The sequence below is a fragment of the Sturnira hondurensis genome, unplaced genomic scaffold (genome assembly GCF_014824575.4).
Source record: "Sturnira hondurensis isolate 20B ecotype Veracruz unplaced genomic scaffold, ASM1482457v3 Scaffold0001872, whole genome shotgun sequence".
NCBI lineage: Eukaryota > Metazoa > Chordata > Mammalia > Chiroptera > Phyllostomidae > Sturnira > Sturnira hondurensis.
In genome coordinates, this window is record NW_028074503.1 from 23,189,382 (window position 1) to 23,209,211 (window position 19,830).

General features: G+C 55.9%; 1 protein-coding gene across 2 annotated transcripts in view; it reads left to right on the forward strand.

Annotated features, from left to right (window-relative positions):
• CTIF (cap binding complex dependent translation initiation factor) overlaps positions 1-19,830 on the forward strand; it is a 249,813-nt gene that overhangs the window by 76,993 nt on the left and 152,990 nt on the right. For both annotated transcript variants that reach the window (XM_037034004.1, XM_037034011.1), the window contains exons 4-6: positions 10,983-11,056; positions 12,213-12,317; positions 15,711-15,786. In XM_037034004.1, coding sequence (XP_036889899.1) covers positions 10,983-11,056; positions 12,213-12,317; positions 15,711-15,786 — 255 coding nt within the window. The remainder of the gene's footprint in view (positions 1-10,982; positions 11,057-12,212; positions 12,318-15,710; positions 15,787-19,830) is intronic.

Sequence of the window (19,830 nt, forward strand, 5' to 3'; positions counted from 1 at the left end):
TGGAGGGATCAAGCTGTTCCATGCACCTGTGCCTAGGCCCTCAGCCAGCTGGTCAACCCAAAGATGGGAGCGAGGGCTGGCCTTGCTTCCCTGACTGCCCCTGGCCTAGGGCCTTGCACACAGTAGGTGCTCATGAAGATGCTTGTGGTGGCCTAGACCCAGTCCATGCAGCCAGTCCCGAGTGGGCCCTAGCCTCTGGCAACACCAACTTGGCTGAGCTGCTGAGGTCGTTGGGATGATCGGGCAGCTCTACGTGCCCACATTTACCCACGGGGGAGAATTAGTTTCAGGGGGAAACTGAGGGTAAGCTGAGGCTGGGGTGGCCAGCTGCTCGGGCACTCCCCTTCACTGCCCTGCCTTGGCCACGTGTGCCCTGGGAAGGTGGATGGCCAGCGGACACTGAGGCCCCGTGTTCTGCCCGGAAAGCTCTGTGTAGTGGAGGGCCCAGGTGCAGGTCCTCCCCACCCCCCCGCCCTGCACCTGGGGATTAGTCATGTACTGGGCTTATTTATTTTATTTCAACTATTGTGAAAACAAAACAAACAAACAAACAAACAACAAGAAAAGCCCTTGCCTCCTCTGAAGCGTTTTTGAGGCACAAAGTGGGAGAAACCTAGAATAAGCAGAGCCCCATGAGATGGGAGGAGGGAGGCTCAGAGAGCCCGGAATGAAAAATGGGCCACCCATTGTCCCCAGGAGGCCTGCCCAGCTGCATTCGGGGTTTGGCTGTATCGAGGACTCTTTGGCATCCCAGCAGCCTCTTTCCAAAACAGCTTGTCCATCACCTTGTCATTTAGTTGGGAGGTTGAAATACAGTTTTCACCTCTTCACTGTAGTGGGGGAAATGCATGGAGATGACTTAGAGGGAAGCACCTGAAACGAGAGAGTGCAACAACCCAGTGCAGTTAGGGAACATTTCGAGGTCCCGGCTGGGGGGTTAGCATTCAGGGGAGAAAGCCAAAGGCCTATGAAGGTTGTTTGGGGTCACAAGCAAGCAGCTCTTCTCCCTCTGCATGGAAGAGCTAAGGAGAGGAGATTAAAGTGCACAGCAGCAGCCGGGCCTGTGATTAGACCTTGAGAAGGACTTCCTGATGGAAGGGCTTGGCTGGCAGTGTCTGCTGTTGAGCAAGGTGATAAAACCTTGCTGGGAGCATAATGAGCACATGTCCTTATTGGGCAGGTTCCTGCAAAGCCCTGGGAAAGGTGGGGGTGTGTCTGGGTCCTGGCCGACAGCCTGCCCCATCCCGATGCTTAGTAACAAAGTGAAGCAGCAGGAGCGTGTGAAAGAGCCTTGTCCGCCCCCCGGGTCAAGAGAGCCAGATGCTGACTCAGGTGCGGCACACCTTCCAGGGCTCCTTCCAGGGCTCCACTGCAGGAGGAGGCACTGGGCTACGCAGATGTCTCTGAGCCTCTCTGGAATGTCTTTCATTATTTACATTCTGTGTCTCCATGAAAAAACCAACTGGATCCAAATAGCTGCTAAAAGCAACAGGAGGCCTGGATTTTCCATATTTCTTTACTATTCCCCCACCCACTCTGATGCCTATGCCAACCTGCAGGCTCAGTATATCCCAGGTGCCATCATTGACTCTGACCCAGGAGGTGATGGGTGGTTGGCAGAGATGAACCTCGGACGCACTGCCTGCCCCCGGCCTCCAGGTGGAAGGAGGGACGTGTTGGCCAGCCTTCCTGCTGCCTTCCAGCAGCTAGACTGTTGGCTCAGTGCCAGCTTAAAAGCTCACTGGTACAAATGGTGTCTTCCTAAAAGTGCCTAGTGTTTTAATCAGCTTCTGTGGGTATTTAAGTGTCACGTACATGTTCGTTACTCTTGATTCAGTCCATGTTTGTTGAGAAACTGCTGTGAGTGTGGCAGACACAGGAGCTGGAGCCCTATGGCTCACTAACCAGGTGTGGCGTGCAGACAAGTTAACATGAAATAGGCCAAAGGCACACATGTCATGTCCCCCTGGGAGACGCCCCGACCACGGGTGTTGCAGCCAGCCCAGCAAGTGGTTCCGTCAGTCTCTGCAGGCGGGGAGATGTCTTGCAGAACATGCGACTTGATCTGTGCCTGCAGGAATGGGTAGGATGTTTGAGTAGGTGGCGGGGAAGAGACAAGATAAAGAGAGAGTGGTGTTAGCAAGGGCTTGAAGCTGGGATGTTAGGGCAACTGGAGAGAGTGCAATTCAAGTAGACAGTTGGTGTTGGGCATTACTGGAGTGTTGGCGGTGAAGACAGTGAATGTGAAGGTGTTTCTGTGCTCAGCTGAGATGCCGGAAGTGTTTGTTGTCCAGCCCACCACTGTTCGTGCCCCTCATCCTATATTTTCTCTGGTGTTCTTTGCAGGTGAAGTTTGTCTCCTTGTATCAGTCAGAATTGCCTAGGAAATGCGGCAGTAACAAACACCCCTGAATCTCAGTAACTTTGAAGAGCCCATTCAGGACCCAGCCTGATGAAACAGTTGCTGTTTTTTGTTTTGTTTTGTTTTTTAAAGATTTTATTTATTTATCCTTAAAGGGGAAGGGAAGGAGAGAGGGAGAGAAATATCAATGTATTGTTGCCTCTCATGTGTCCCCTGTTGGGAACTGGCCTGCAACCCAGGCATGTGCCCTGACTGGGAATCAAACCGCGATCGTGTGGTTCGCAGGCCCGCGCTCAATCCTCTGAGCTACACCAGCCAGGGCAACAGTCGCTGTTTTAACTAGTCATCAAGATAGAGGGAGGCCTGACTAGTGTGGCTGTCCATTGGTTGGGCGTTGTCCCTCAAAGCCAAAGGTTGCTGGTTCGATTCCCAGTCAGGGCACATGCCTGGGTGGCAGGTTTGGTCCCTGGACGAGGTACATACCAGAGGCAACTGACTGATGTTTCTTTCTCACATCGATGTCTCTCTTCCTCTCTTTCTCCCTCCCTTCCTCTCTCTCTAAGAATAAATAAATAAAATATTGGGGGAAAAAACAGGCAGAGGGAAAAGCACACTGGGGGGGGGGTCTCGCTTTGCCGTTCAGCACCTCAACCTGGACGTAACACCTGTCACCTCCGCTGGGAACATGCTGCCTGGAACCGATCACATGGTCCTGCCTACCCATAAACACACAAAGAAGCGTAACCCTGCTGGGTGCCTGGAATGGGGGAAGCTGGAACTCTCTGGTGACAGGCTAGAATGACTGTCACATGCCTGGCCTCCAGTATAAGCCCCGCTGAGGCTAGAGCTGACCTCTCCCTGGCCACCCCCCCCTCCCCCTGCAAATGCAGAGCTAAGCAGATGCGCGGTGAATGCTGGCGGCCTTGCGGACTCTCGGGGTGACGGCAGCTCAGTGGAGGAGACCTGATCCCACCCTCCCACCCGCACCCTGCAGTGCAGAGACTCCCTTACAGGGCTGGACATTTTCGGTAAAGGGGAGCTCACCGCTTCAGGAGGCATGTCACTGGGGCAGCTAGCTCCATCGGTGAAAATGTCGTCCTTGCTTCAGCCCCGAGCCACCTTCTCGTGACTCAGCGGATGGTTTCGCTCTCACCCCTTTTGCCCAGGCCGTGCAGCCTCCCCCAGAGCAGTGCGCTGTGGCAGGTCCGCCTTTTACTCCAAACACCCTCCTTCACGCTGCTCTTCCGCCCTGTCGTGGTGAGCTCGTTCCTTGTCTATTTGTTCTTTTATTCACTGATCTAACGAGCAAGCCCTGGTGGAGGGCGGGCGGTGCTCCGAAGTCTGGGGCGGACACCACCGTTCTCAGGCACCACCTGCCCTGGGCTCCCCTGTGGGAGCACTGTGAGTCGTCTGAGTGAGCCTTCCTCCCGGCACCGCGCACACCCTGCTGGGGAGATCCGACCGCGTCCCCCCACTGCTCTCGGCATGCCAGCCTCTCTGTTCCAGGAGAAGCCACCATCCCTGACTTCAAGGCACCCCTGGCTCCAGCTCCCCTGGAGGCACCGGATATGGAGCTCACCAGACCGTGTGCATGGTTAACTTTTACAGGGAGAATGGCCAGCAACCACTCACTGAGGGCCTGCCCTCAGAGACCCTAGAGTCTGCTTTGAGACATAAAGGCTTTCTTTAAAAAAAATAATAAAGACTTTGTTGAGTGGAAAACAGCAGTCCAGAATGGCGTGTGAGTACCGGGAGGTGGGGGCTGCTGTCTGCAGGGACGCTTTCGCCCGGCAGTGAAGGTCGTACTGGCAGGCGGGGCGGGGCACTGTGTCGTCAGGGAACTGTGACCAGATTGGGGACAGGGAGGCCTGGGACCTGTCCTCTGCACCTGTGACTTCACATCTGATCATAGGTGAGCTCTCTCCTCTTGCTGCAGCCCCACTTTCCCCTCGGAGAAAGCAAACGAGACTTCGGCCCTCAAAATGTTTCCTTAAAAATACAGACCTAGGTGTCTGCCTCTGGGAAGACTGAGTGGATGTTTTTCCCCTACGTCCCTGCTGCTATTGCAGCGAACAGCCTGGGCATTCTACATAGAACCACCGTGAAAAGATGCTGAGAGGTGGAGAGAGGAAGGCACACTGGCTGAGGCACCTTGGGACCCGAGCAAGGACACAGTGGTGACCTCCCTGGGTTTCTTTTTTGCCTCCTCTACCCCAGGCTTAGAGCTGAAGAACTCGGTAGCCAGGAAATGCCAGTGCACACAGATTTTTAAAAGGCTCTCGTTGGCAAAGGTCCAGAAAAAGAACCACCTAACAAAACAGAAAACTGGGACAATGACTGTCTACTCCAGCCAGACAGCCCAGAAAACACCGCGGCCCCACTCGTGCCATGCCAGCAAAGACCCAGGGGGAGCCTGGACTTTCTCCCTGGCCCAGCTGGGACAAGGTGCCCCAACCTACTGCCCTGGGTGGTGTCATAGAGGCCAAGTAGGAAGATGCTGCTCTCATCCCTGCTGGCCTGTAAGAAGGCCCTGTCTCACCCCATGGTGTACGGGAGCCCATGGCGGTGGGGGCTGGACTTCTGCCCCACTCAGCACTAGTGAGGCGCCTTCCCCCCACCCTGTGGAGACATGTCGCAGGAGGTCTTCTGGAGAATTGAGACTCCTGTTGCCCGACGGTGATAAGGCAACCTCCGTGGCAGGGTCATCAGAAAGTACAGGAACCTAGAACTTCACCTCCACCAGGTGTAACAGCAGCGCCACCCTTGGACTGGGAACTGCGAGGTAGTGACCCCTTCGCCTGCCAGAGTGGTGTCACAAAGTCCAATTGGAACAGAAGACTTAAATGAGGTTCAGAATCTCATAACCTATCACGAAAGTGTCCCAATCGCAACTAAAAATCATTCATCACACCAAGAACTGGGAAGATGTCAAACTGAATGAAAAGAAGATCATTGATGGATTCCAACACTGAGGTGTGAAACTGGACTGGTATCCAGACTATGTAAAGAACTCTTAAACCTCAACGTTAAAAACAACCCAACTTTAAAATGGACAAAATACACGAAGACACATGTTTCACCAAAGAGGATGTCCAAATGGACAATCAGCACACAGAAAGATGTGCGACACCATTACCCATTGGGGAGCATCACTACACACCTATCAGAGCATATATATTTTTATTTTTTTATTTTATTTTTTACAATGCCAAGTGCTGGGGAGGATGCGGAGAGATGGGTCACTCATACATCCCTGGTGAAGATGGGAAGTGGTGTGGCCATTCTGGAAAACGGTTGGGCCGAGTCTTTAAAAACTCAACCTGCAGTACCATATGATCCAGCCATCGCATTCCTGGCTGCTTGTCCCTCAGAAGTGAAAACTGATGTTCGCACAAAAACCTGTACTCAGATGTCTGTGGCAGCTTTAGTGACGACAGCCCAAACTGGAGACAACCCACATGTCCTTCAACAGGAGACTGGCTGACCACGCCGCGTCACTCGGCAACAAAGAGGAGTCAGCTACTGAAACTCAGAGCCGCCTGGATGCGTCTCCAGGGAATGATGCTGGGCGGGAAAAGGACAGTGCCCCAAAGTCACATACTTCATGATTCCACTCATGTGATCTTCTTGAAGTGGCAATGAAATGGCAAAATTGTGGAAATGGGGAACAGATTAGCAGTTGCCAAGGATGAGGGGAGGAGGTGGGGCAGGAGAGAAGTGGGCATGGGTATAAAGGGGCAGCAGGGGCAGCACCCCTCGGCATGGTCAGGCAGAATCCTTGTGCTGATGGGCACACTCAGCATCTTGCCTGTGTCAACATCAGTATCCTGGATGTGACATTGACTTAGGGGAAATATACTTGGCCATGGGCTTCACTCATTATCAGCCACCTCTCCCTGGTCTTTTGGGTCTTAATTCGAAGACAGTTGGGGTGGAGAGGGACAGGACAGAGTGGACAGGCACAGAAGGTCCAAAGTGAAAGGAATGGCCTTTCCCACCCCTGAACTCAGCACTGGTGCCGCCCAGGAGGTTCGCTCTGCCGGCCTCTGCCCTGCCATTCTCCGGCCTCAGGGGCCCTTCTGTTGTGGGGGTTGGAATGTCAAGAGTTCCATCATCGGCTTTCCCACCAGGGTGTTGGGACGCTGTCCTTGGTGCTGAACACACACACACACACACACACACACACACACACACACACACACACACCACCCCCCCTCCTCTGTTTCTGGTTGGGCCCTGCCCCTCCCCACCATCTCCCTCTGCACTCGGCTCCTTCTGTTCTCTCTGATGAAGCAAACCTGAGTCACCCTTAACGTCCAGTTTAGTGTGGGCCTGAGTGGAGCTTCAGACCAGCCCACAGGAAGCGTCTGTTTCAACTTGGGGAATGTCAATGCCAGTGCCAGTGGGGGGCAGGGGGGTGGTCTTCCTGCCGCCCTGTCCTATTCAGCCAGGTTCTGCCCACTTTCTAAACCTTTGCAGCCTAGAACTGTCAATGCCTGCACACTGACACCCCCCCCCACACACACACACACGTGCACAAGCAAAAATCATTCTTGGTTGTGCTAATAAAGAAAAATGGCAGACTATGAGGGAAGACCCCCCTCCAATAAACAGAATTATCTTCTGGAGGGCGAGCCCCTTGTAGTACAGGCTTCCCCCACTAGGTGAGTGTTCCAGGAACCTACCTATATCAGTGCACCAGCTGGCGTTGTTGTGAGAGGCTGCATTCAGCTTCAGTGAAATTTTTTTTTAAAGATTCAACACATTGCCCATTTCATGATGGGTAATTTACGAGCGCACCTGCCCACAACACGTTGAATGTTCAGCAGTTCTTGACCAAAAACAGCATGACCCCCATGCCCCACCCTCCCTATTCACCTGCTCTCACCCTGAGTGATTATTTTTTGTCTTCCTGGATGAAAAAAGTCCTCAAAGGGAAACATTTTGTTGATGTGGTAGAGGTGAAACAAAAAAATGGCAAAAGCAAGAACAGGCATCAAAATTGATGCATTCAAAACCTGCTTTGAGCAGTGGGAAAAACATCTCAATGTGTGTATTGCATCAAATGGACAGTACTTCAAATGTGACTGAAGTTTAAACATGTGAGAATAAACACACAACTTTTTATAAATAAATTCTGGTTTGGGGGAGCAGACTGCAGCAGAACAGTCAGAAAGGGCAGCGGCCACCAGGGGGCATGCTGTACCTGCTGGGGTCTGTGGGGCACAGCATTGAGGACAGCGTGGAACTGAGGGAGCAAAGGGTCTTCAGCTGGATCTTAACAGACAGGAAGCCTGGGGAGGCGGGGAGTAGAAAGAACACTTGTCTGATTCCTCTGAGTCCAGGACAACTACAGTGGCCCCACGAGGAAAAGGGCCCCATGCCTTCGGCAGCTCTGTGTGGCCCTGACGCCCCTTCCCAGAGGGGCAGGCATGGGAGTCGCACACTAACTCAGTGTCACCTGTGCACCCAGGAGGAAGCCGAGGCCCCTGCAGCCAGGAACAGAAGGCTTGAGGAGGCAGGGGGTGCCTGGGAGCAAGCCAAGCCCCAGTCACCTTCGTCCCTGTCCTTAGCTTGTCCCCACCACTGCGTGAGTCCTCTGTGTGAGCCAGTGTCGGGGTGGTGTGGAGGGCGAGGTGGGTCTAGCTCCTGCCGCAGAGTTCCCCAAATCGGCTCGCAGTCTGCCGTGCGTGGCGCATCTGTCTGCAGGCTCCTGCCCCGCCGGCTTTCCCGACTTTCTGGGCACTGACATGGTTTGAGAAACAGGTGGGGTGCGTATGCGTGTGCATGTATGTGTGCATGTACATGTGCATGTGTTGGGGGCTGCAGACATTGAGGGCTAGTGTCCAGAACTCAAGAAGAGGGGAGTATCCAGGCACATCTACAGATTCAAGGGCTTGGATTGGATCTGAAGCAACAGGGTGGGACGGCCTGTGGTCAGCTTGTCAGCCCGGCGCTGGTGGGCGCAGAGATGGGCACGCGAAGCCATTCGGTTCCAGCTGTCCCATTTGGTGGCAGCCGCCAGTCGCTGGTGAGTGAGGCCCAGCCCCTCTGGGCCCTGCCTGGGCCACCACCTCAGCACCCACAAGGGACAGCACAGGGAGAAGGCCCTGCCCGTGAGGTTTGTCCCTGTCTGGGCTGAGGCTTGAAGGAAGTAGGTTTTGTTTCTGAGTGCCGGAGGACTGCTCCAGCCCCTCGATAAGAGGTCTCATGGAGTGATTATGGGCCTGTCATATCTCACTGCACGGACTCTGAGGGCGTGTCCTGACTGTTGTCCTGTGCAGCGGTTAGTGTGTCAGATAGAGCCACAGGCAGGCCGTCCCCTGTGACCGAGATCTCCACAGCCATCCTGGGGGCTGCCTGCCTGCTCCGTCCAGCAGGTAGGCCATCTTGCTCGCAGTCCTCAGCATGTCCTTCAGCGGTCTGAGGGTCCTCTTGCTTGCCACAGGCTGGCACCTCCTCCACATTCTTCCTTCCTGGAGGTGGTGCCCCCCGGGTGCCCGGGCTCTGCAGGGCCGAGCTCCTCGGTCTACAGAGGACTCATGTCCTGGCACTTCTGTGGCTCAGCTCTGAGAATCAGAGTCGCATGGTCAATGGGGTGGAAACAGAGGCAGGACATAGGTCGTGTGTGGAAATGAGGGCACATTTGTAGAGGCTTCTGGCCTGGGTGATGGAGCAGGCTGGTGAGTCACAGGAATCAGAAGGTTGAAGCCATGGAGGGGGAGGGGCAGGTTGAGGAACAGGGTGTTTGCTGGGAAGAGCGGTGAGGTCTCTGAGTTTGCTGGCATTTGAAGTAGGATTCAGGTTATCTGTGCATAGTGCAGACGTAAGTTCTCTGAGCTGTCAGAGAGAGTTGGGAGAGTTGTGGGGAGTCAGTGAGAAAAATGAGCAGAGAATGCCCACTGCCAAGCGTGGTGGCTCTCGGTGGCACGGGTCGGCCTTCTGGCTCTGCCCCTCGGTGGCTAGGCCTGGAGACCTCCCTCCCTGAGCTCCGAATCCTCCCCTCAGCGTGGAGGTGGGAACAGAGCATCACCGGTTGGTCTGCCTGTGCTGGGCCCCCTGCCTTCCTTTGAAGAGCAGAAACGCCCGCATGCTGATGCCAGGCCCATCGTCTCCAACAACGTTCCTTCTGTCACCCTCTCCACCATCAGCCAGAAGCCTTTTTCCTGGACCCCAGAGGTCCTCAGCTGGTAGGTCTGTTGCAGGGATGCGGGATGCTGCTCTGCAAGAGGCTGGAGCTCAGAGTGGGAATTGCCCCAGGTGCCTCCCGTAGCTGGAGGCTAAGGTCCCCTCCTCCCATCTGGGGTATTCCTGCCAGCTCTCCAAGAGGGGCCTCAACCCACCACACAGGAGCTGAAAGACTGGCCCAACGGGAGACGTATGTGCCCTGCCCACTGCCCTGGAGCTGCCTTCAAGGTGCGCTGTGCACCTCCCTGAGGTGTGCTGCAGTCCTAGGCTCACTTCGACCCTCTCGTCCCTTCGTTCACTCTTGCTCTCGCTCTCCACCCACGTTCTTCCTCCAACCCTATGGCCTCCTGACATCCTCACCTGTGACCAGAGGCAGCAGGCCAGCGCCTGCTTCCCTTACAGGGTCGAGTCCATTTAATCAGTTGGCAGACATCTGAGGTGGACCTACTGTGTGCCTGGCTGGGCCCCTGTGGGGGCCCCAGAAGAGAAGGTAGCAGTTGAGGAGCTCACATTTTACTCGGGGTCTTGGATCAACCGTGGGTTCTCTCATCTCACTCCGTGTTTCTGGGATTTGTTTATGTCATTGTGTGTTGCTTTAATTCGTTCTCCCTGCTGGGCAGTCATCCAATATGGGGACCTGCCATGATTCGTTTGCGTGATCCTCGGTTGGTGGGCATCTGGGTGGCTTCCTGTGGGGAGCCGCTCTCTGCACAGCTCGGTTGTGTTTGTACCTGGGCACAGCCCCAGGCCACAAGGCACGTGCACTTTGGGCTCTGTGGAGGTGGAGGTCTGCCTTCGAAGACCCAGGGGGTGGAGAGCAGCCTGTGGGGCTCCCCAGGGACAGGCGACATCACCAGTGCAGGCCAGGAGGCCGGAGAAGCTCGATCGTGGGAGCTGGATCCAGGGAAAAGCATCTCTGTCTGGGGGCCAGCTCATGCGGGAAATATCCGAGGGCGAAGGCTGGAGCCGTGGACTTGGGGCAATTCAGTGGCTGCCATAGCCTCGGCCAGTGGGGGCTTCTCTGTGCGCCTGATGTCAGGGAGTGGGGATGTCACCCGCCCCCCTACATGGACCCGCCAGTGTGCCCGGATCTGCAGATCCCTGACCTGGGCGGAGGCCATGGCCGTCAGGCTGGCATTGGCAGCTGGTCCATGTGGGGGCTTCGAGGAGACAGCATGGGCCGGGGCAGCAGAGACCCACGCTGCTTCTGTATCTGACGGCACAGCTCTGTCAGACACCATCAAAGTGAGGGCCCAGGCCTGCGGGGGGACTAGGGGTGCACTGAAGGGTCCTCCCTGCCCAGGATGACCAACCGGGGTGGGCAGGGAGGGCCTCTGCACCCCTCTCTGGGATTGGGCCTTGGAGAGGGCCATCTGTGCTCAGCATCCTGGCCAAGCCAATAATGCCACCCCTTTCTCCCTGTCTCTTCTAGAACGGCAACAAAGATAACTCTCTGGACATGCTGGGGACAGACATCTGGGCTGCCAACACCTTTGATTCCTTCAGGTAAGCTCCACCTCTTCTGTGTGGTGTGTGGCCCTGGCTAGGGCCCCAGCTTCCTCATCCTGATGCCTGTGGGGGGTCTTTGGGGGCTGAGTAATGGTTGAGAGTTCACTGATCAGGAAGTGGAGAGAAGCCAGAGGGGTGTAGGACAGATTAAAGGGTGAGGCTGAAGAGGAAGGAGGTCAGAGAGGAGAGAAGGAGATGGAAGGGAGGAAAAGTAGGGGAGCGTATCTAAGGGAAAAAGAAAGAGATGGCGGAGAGGGGAGGGTGGAGACAGAAGCTGCCCATCCAACATCTGGAGAAGGAGAGGAAGCAGAAGGGGGAACCAGGAGCAAAGACGACTGGCTCGGGCCCCTCAGGCAGCCTGGGTAAGCTCAGGGACAGAGGGCTGTGGCTTCCAACCCACCCCTGCCACCTGAGTCATAGCTGGTGGGGGTCGGCTGGCTTCAGGGAGGTCTGCAGGGATGAGGCGTGTCCATGGCTCAGACTCCAGAAGCTTCCTGATGGATAAGGTTGGAAGAACAGGCATTGGCCAGGGTTCCTCGGGGTGGGTAAGGGGGCAGTGTTCCTGAAGGGATTGCTAATGGGCTCCTGCCGCCTGCCATGGTGTCCACCCCCCTGGGAGCGATGGCCTCAGGTGGCTGGTGGGGCCGCTGGTGGGGCCGTTTTGCTCCACTCTCAGTGCTTCAGACACACCCAGGCTCAAGGTCAGGCTTGCCCAGCACCGTGGGTCGGACTGTTTGAGACCTGGCGCCCCCGGCTTCTCCCTCCCTCCTGAGCTCACCTCCCTCTTGGACCTCAGAGCTGCCTTGTCACCATTTAGAGGCTCTAGTGACAAGTTTCTGGCCTCCTTTCTCTCCCCAGGCTTTCTCTAACGTACGTGTGAAACATGCTCAGTGTTTGGGGGTGGGGTGGGAGGATGCTATATCATAGGCATCCGGCTTACACTTGGGTTTTATAAGCCCGTGTTACCCTACAGCTGGGTCAAGGAAAGGTGAGGGCTCCTAGGCAGTCCCCATAGCTGACACTCAGGCTGCACTCTGAGTGAGGGACCCCTGCTGACCCTGCCCCCTGCTTCCTGCCCACAGGAGCCTGAGGTGGCTGGGCCCCATCAGTAACCGGGCTTGCCTCTCATTTCTTGCCCTTTCTCGCCCTCTAGTGGTGCCACCTGGGACCTGCAGCCTGAAAAGCTGGACTTCTCCCAGTTCCACCGGAAGCTCCGGCACACACCCAAGCAGCACCTGCCACACATTGACCGTGAAGGGTAAGGGGCATCTGGCCCTGGAGGGGCGGGGAGCTTTTACATAGGGGTAGGGTGGGGTGAAGAACAGCTGCGGCTGTACCAGAGCTGAGAGGGGGCCTGTTCCTGGACGGGAAGGGGTTCCTGCTGCACTAGGGACACACAGGTGACTCATTGCCTCAACCTGCAGGCTCCCTAGCCTCCGTCCTGAATCCCTCCACCCTCCACTGCCCAGGCCCCTCCAGCCACGCTGCCTGCACCCCCTCCTGACCCTAATCAATATCCTGGTGCAGGGGGTCCCACACTTGATCAGAACCACCCTGGGGCTTCTTAAAACACAGATCCCCGGTCTACCCCCAGGGTCTACAACTCAGGAGGGGGGGCCCGATTATGTGCATTTCTGACAGAGTCCTGGGGACGCTGATGCTTCTGTCCCTGGGCCCCTCTCGGAGGAACACAGGAGTACTGGCTGATTTTACACCGGGTTGTCTCACCCTCTGGCCATTTCGTGCATTGGTGCTGCCTCCCCCTTTTAAAGAATCCTGTCCTCTTGGGGTTTTATGGGGGTTTCATTACATAGTCGTGATTGATCAAATCACTGGCTACTGGCCAGGAGAGAGTCCCCTGGTTCTAAGGACCCCGGTCCCCTCTAGAGCCCAAGGAGCCAGCCACACCCTCTGACCAGCTGCAGGCCAGGCTCACCTACTCATGGGAGCCTATAGGATTTGCTGACAGTCAGCTGGGGTCCCCCACGGGCCCCTGGTTCTGGCCAAATTCTGTCTCATCCTGGTTCCAGGGGAGTCCAGGTGCAGCATCCTGTGGCCACCTTGTGGCTGGGCCAGGAACTGTGTCACCTTCAGAGCCCTGCTGCGTGGGGACAGACCCCACAGAGGGGCGCCCAGCGCGGCAGCAGGCAGGGTACCACTCTGTTGCCAAGGCTTCCCGCCGTGTATCCAGGGAGGGACAGACACTAGAAAAAAGCTGTTGCCTTGGAAACTCTGCTGGCAGCAGTGACTCAGCTTGTCTCCATCACCCTTCTGCCCTCTAAGCCTGCAGTCCTCCAAGGGGCTGTGAGCCCCGGAGAGGGAGGGTCCAGGGCCCAGCAGGACACAGCCCTCCCTGCACACCACCCACTGCCGACCCTTGGGGCTGCTGAGGTGCAAATGAGAGGCCATGCCAGTTGGAGCCAGGGGTGTGTCGTACACACACGTGACTTAGGGGGGACAGTGTCAGCCATTCTAGTCCACCTAGAGTCCCCAGGTCTCTCCTTCCTCGCTGCCATGGCACAACGAGACAGATGACTACAAGCAGTCACAGACGTCACAGGCCAGCCTGTCTCCTCCAGGCAGATTTGTCAGTGAGAAGGTGGTTGGGTGTTTCCAGACCTCTCTTCACCTCATCTGCAGCCCAGCACATCACCAGGCCGGGATGGAGGTGGAGCAGGCAAGACTCTCCTCTTTTCCCTTCGTACACCCCTCCCACCCCAGCTCCACCTGCCAGACCCCGAGCTGGCCATCCAGCCCTGGCCCTCCAGGGCCATCTTGCCCCTTTAAACCCACCCCTGGCACTCCACCCTCTCCCCACTCCAGCCACAAACGCTGACGTCCCTGCTGGCATCCTGCTCGCACTCAACTCCAGGCCTTTGCCCTCCCTGCTGCCCTCTGCCTGGGGCCTTGTCCCCAGCTCTCTTCTCTGCCAGCTCATGACCCATCCCCCACAACCACCCCCTTGCCCAGACTGTTCTGGACACCGCTCTCCTGGGCTCCTGTCGTGCCCTCTCTTACCCCCGACCCGACACCACTGTGATGCCGAGGGCCCTGCCTACAGAGTGTTGACGCGGGGGCTTACCCCAGCCGGAGCCCACACAAAAGCACATGGGAAGTACGGGCGTAGGGCACATCCCCTGCACCCAGGCCTTTGCTCATTTTTGCAGCCACCCGGTCTCTCTTCCTGGGGTTCCAGGTCTGCTCTGTCCATGAGACTTTCAGAACTCTTTTCTCGTGCTGCCCCCTACTGGTGCTCAGGCATACTGCCCTGTCAGATGAGAGAGGACTTGTTTCTGAGGCTGTGAGCTGCCTGGGCGCAGGAACCAGTTGGATGTGTTTTTTCCGTGACTCCAGGGGAGGTTGCCAGGGCCCAAAACACAAGAGACAGGTGGCGCACATGGAAAAATAAACTAATTACCCTGAAGTTTGAAAGTAGCTTTAACTCGGCAGCTAAAAAACACTGCCACCAAGCTGCTGGGGAACCCCTGCCGTTCCCGAGTCAGTAGTAACAACGTAACAACAGTAGTAACAACATAACAACAGTAGTAACAACAGTAGTAACTGATATTGTGCACAAGGTCCTGGGCCAATACCCTTCTAAGTGCTTGCCTCGTATCAATGAAAACCCACCGCAACCTAGGGAGGCAGGGGCTGTGACTACTCTCTTCACCTGACGGATGCGGAAACTACTCCCGGTAAAAATGAGAACCCGCGCTCCTGACCAATCACTGCACTGCGGCTCCTCCCTGGTAACAGTAACGGCAGTGATAGTAGTGGAAGTTGGGGCAGGCCTGATAAAAGCCATGTATTTATCTTATTGTGTTATTTTTCTATCACCTATGTCTGCCATGATCATATGCTTACTGTTAAAAATGGTATAAAATGGTATATCAAATGTGTATGTGTGTGCTCGGAAAGGTTCTAAGCACTTCGATACATTAATTTAATCCTCCTTTCGCCTGATCCCGTCCGGCACTATTAATTACCCCGGTTTTCCAAATGAGGAAATGGGTACAGAGAAGTTAAGTACCTCCCGCAGAGTCACCCAGCTAAGGGATGCAGCTGGGATTCCGGCCCCACTAGTCTGGTGCTGAAGTCGTTTCAGTGGCACCTTAAATACGAAGGAGACATGGACCTTGGCAGTGACTCAGGGCTGTGTCTCTGGCCTGGAGGCCACCTGCCCATGGAGGGCTGAAGACAAAGTGTTGCTGGACTGGCCCAAGGCAGAAGGAAGCCCCCCAAGGGTCCTGTGAGACCCTGAGAGTTGCTTGGTCCTCTACATTCATTTTCTCTTCCGTGAAAGGGGCCTCGCAGAGCTGTGGCAGGTTTGGGGGAATCAGCAAAGAGCCTGGGGCTTTGCCTGAAAGATCCAGGGAAACTGGCACTTCCCTGCTGCCACCCTCCAGTGGGTCACAGCGTTCCCATCTGCAGGAGCCCTTTGTCCCCGACAATGGCTGGTGCTGCCAGTGGCGGGTGGGGGACAGCAGCTCCAGAGTCTCGTGTCCTTTTTTCCCAGTGGGACAGGCTGACTCTGCGGGCCTACCTCGGGTAGGACCGATGTCACCTGACCGTCCCTGCCTTTCTGGGCTGAGCTGGGACAGGACCCATGGTGTGCCACCCTTTCAGCCTCTTTCTGTCTTTTCTGACCCAGGAGTGGAAAAGGAAAGCTGGAAGATGGGGACGGGATCAACCTGAATGACATCGAGAAGGTCCTCCCAGCCTGGCAGGTAGGCCCAGGGGCAGAGTCCCCACACGCACCCCTCCCCACCTGGCCCCAGGTCTGAGCCTGGGCAGGGCTTAAACACTCCTGCTGGCCCCTAGTCCCGACGAGGCATAACCAGACGTGCCACCCTGGTATGTGGGCAGGAGTGGCCGCCTCCTGGTCCAGAGTGTCCCACCGTGATGTGTGTGCAGAGGGCCCCAGTGGCCCCAGACTCGATGCCTGTAGTAGATCTCCAGGAGTCACACGTGGGGCACATGTTGCAGTGAACGGTCCCCAGTGGGAGTGCCCCGGTCCGAGCTCTGGTGCTGACACGCGGGTGCTTGTTCATCCTCTTCTCCAGCCAGAGCCAAGGACCTTCTATCCTGGTGATCCCCTCTGGTCGTATTTCCACAACATGCAATGCATCTGGGGGGGGGGGCATGCAGTGCTATCTCTCAGGGGCCCCCATCAAGGGGGCTGCTGGGGCTCAGGCCTCTGGAGCTGCCAAGGACCTGGGGCAGCAGGGCAGACAGTAGGTACCCGCGTTTTCCCAGCAAGGTTCTTTGCCCATGAAAGCATTTAGAGCTGATGCTGTTGAGGGTGACTGCCCCCAAGGTCTGCTTCCTCATAATGGTAGCTGAAGACCAGGTGAGCAAGGCTAGGTGAGAACCAGCAACCAGATTTGGGCATCCGCACACCATCAGCAGCTTCAGGTAAGCCGAGGCTAGCTAGCACTGCTCCCCAAGAGCCCTGATCTGGGTTGGGAAGCTGGAGGTTTTGAGCATGGTGACATGGTTTTGGGGCAGACATTGGTCACGGTTCCAGGCTGTGACACCGTGCAGCATGGCAGAAGCTAAAACCCACACAACTGGGCTTAGAATGGGGTTTAGGGGTGATGCATTTTCGGCATTCCTGTTGTGAACAGTGTGGGTGATGGGAGGGGGCTGGCTGGCTCACTGTGTTGGCAGTGATGAGGACACTCCAGCCCTGATCATTTGTAATCCTGCCCGCAGTGTGGCGGCAGGGTCAGGTGCACCTGGTGCAGAGGCCCTGCGGACAGTCAGCTGCACTGTAGTCTTCTCCCACTAGAGGGCACCAGCACACCACTCTGGAGGCTCCACAGTCTGGTGTTTGCAGTAGGAAGTCCCTTGTCTCCAGCAGCCTTGGTGCTCAACAAGTAAATTGTCCCCAAAATGGCCCAAGCCAACACTTAGGCCCTTCCTCTCCAAAACAAGGAAGAGGATGAGGCAGTAAAAGAGGCAACCACACAAAGATGTGGGGAAGCACCTGTTTGGCCAAAAGGCCTGACATTCCTCCCGGGAGTACCCCCCACATACTCCTGAGACCCCTGGGAACACCTTTTAAGCTTCACAGACGAGAAGGGTGCTTGCCCACCGAGTGAGGGGTGCTGGTGGTGTTCCCCATGGCAGCGTGGGACTTGGGGGTCATGGAGTGTTGGTTTCTGCCTATGGAAGGAGGGCCCTGGCAGCCCGTGCACAGCGGGCAGATGGAGCTCCGTAATCCCAGCCAGTTTATGCTCGAACAAGTTCAATGTGAAGGCAACAGTTTCTGGCGACTTGAGGCTGCTCCGTGGGCTAACAGAGTGCAGGGGGGCCCTGAGGCTTTGGGGCTGTGCCTCCCTCCTCCACGCCCCCCCGGGGCCTCTGTGTCTTCTACAAAACTCCAGTTGAAATATGTTGTGGAATTACTCTGTGTCTTGCCCAAACTTTCTGAAAGGACATATTTTAATCATTTTTCTTTGAATTCTCTGCCAGACAAACATTATGTCTTCTGTTTGGGGGGTTCATTTTTTTTTTGGTCTGACTATAGGAACTGCATAATCCAACCTATTTCCCCTTTTTGCCTTCCTGTTAGGAAATTTTGAGACTAAACTCTGTGTCTGCCTGCAGTGAACTCTGAGCCCACTCTGACCTGGTCAGGGGCATGGTGCTGACCTCTGGTGACTGATCCCAGTTAGCCAGACCCGATGTGCAAGTGCCCCGTAGGGAGGCCCACATGGCCCACACACCAAGCAGGAACACACCTGAGTCTCGGGTGGGGCTTCTGGGCTCGATATGGTGCCCAAGGCATGCCCTGAAGAGGGGCCCAGAAGACTCAGGGGAGGTGAAGTGGCATTTCTGACCTCATGAGAGTGTGTGCAAGGCACTCTCTTCACACAGGACCCAGAGAGAGGACAGGTGACTAGTTAATGGAGGAGGCGGTGAAACGGGTTAAGCACCTCGTTGCCCTGCTCAGCCCCAAATAACCACAGGATAAGAACCACCCCCCACACGCATGCATGCCCACGCAGACACATGCCCGAGGAATCTGAGGGACAAATGAGCTTTCATAATGAAAAGCACCTCGGGCCAGGGATGACCAGGCTTCTTCGCAACACAGTGGAGAGTGCTTGGCGGTATAAAAATGGTGGCAGATGCGGAAGCAGCCCTAATTCTCCAGCAGGTGGCGCCGTTGCGGTTTGGAAATCAGTTTAGTGGCAAGGGGCCACTCCACACTGGATGGAAGCTGCTGTGTGCAGCCCAGTTCCCAGCCCTCCAGACGGGAAGGAGTGACTTTACTGTTCCCTAGAGCTATGCCAGCTCTGTTGCCAAATCTTCTGGAAACTTCCAGGATATGCTAACTCCCAGGCATAAGGATTATTAACATATCCCAAGAAGCCAAAGAACAAAGTCATATGAAAACCAAGCTCCACCTCTCTCTCCTGGGCCCTCTGCCTTCCCCCAAAGTACTGCTTCATGTCACTGCTTGGTGCCACTGAAGGTACAGTCTGACTCCATTCACTGGGTCCACCAGCACTGACTGAGCAGCTACCTGTGGACCAGGCACTGTGTTAGCCGTGACGGACTGAGTTAAAATGCAGGGCCCACTGCCTCTCCAGTGGGCCGGACAGGGAATTCTCTGAGGTCCCCTTGGTGCACCCAACAAGTACTGTAGGGCACCAGTAATCACCTGCACACGCCTGTGCTCCAGGGACGGCGCCGGCCTTCTCTTCTGGCCTTGTCTCCGAGCACTGTCCCTGCTGCTCCTGGTCGCTCTTTACAAGAGGCTGTTGGCACTGGTCCAATGTCACCTTCTCCAGAAGGCCTTTGGAACACCCTCCACCACCTCACTTTAGAGTCACGCGTGTGCTTTATTTATTTGGGGGTCTGTGTCCTGCTAAAATGAAGGCAAGCTCCACAGGGGCACGTACAGGGCCCACTAAATTTCGGGTGACGGAATGAGCCCTGACCGACTGTCTCAGAAGGAGCACCCCGGTCCAGAGCCTGTGCCTCCTCCTCAGGGGTCCCGATGACTCCAGCACCGTCTGGGCTTCGTTGTCCGCACATCCTCTCTGAATTCACATCACCGCCCTGTGAAATGCAGCGACCACTGCCAGCGTCGTTTCTGCCAATGAGGGAACTGAGAGCAAATACCATGTTCCAAACCCCGGGGCTTATCAACAGGGGTGCAGGGATTGGCATTCAGGTAGCCGCGCTCCGGCGTCTTTGTTGGAGGGGGGACAAGGAGGAAGAAGCACTGGGAAACTGTGTTCTCATTCTAGGCGGCTGGTCACGTACAGCGAGCGAGGGGTGAATGTCATTTCCTTCATAAGCAGGAACAAGAATGTGGATTTTTTTTTTCTTTCGAAGGCGCTAAAAATGGAAAAAGAGGAGAGAGAGACTGAGAGGGAGAGACACCTCCTGACACCCTTGAAAGAGGAAGAGAAGTGGGTTTTCCTTCTCTTTTTTTTCTTAATTAGAAAGGTTTCCATTGGCTTCTTTCTCATCCCTGTGACCCAAGACGCTGCCTCAACGTGAAGGAGGCGTGCTTACCTGGGAGAGCCCCTCTGCCTCTCAGTGCCCCACCCCTCGGGCTTCCGCCTGAGGGACAAAAATAGACCCCCACACACAAAGGGGACCGGCTCTCCAGCCCTGCTTCCTGTCTGAGGCCTCCAGGTAGGAGGCCCACTGGGAATAGGCCACGTGCCCTGTGAAGCTAGCCCATCTGTGTTTTTGTCATTTACGAATCTTTTTACAAGACATTATTATTATTATTGCGGGGGGTGTGA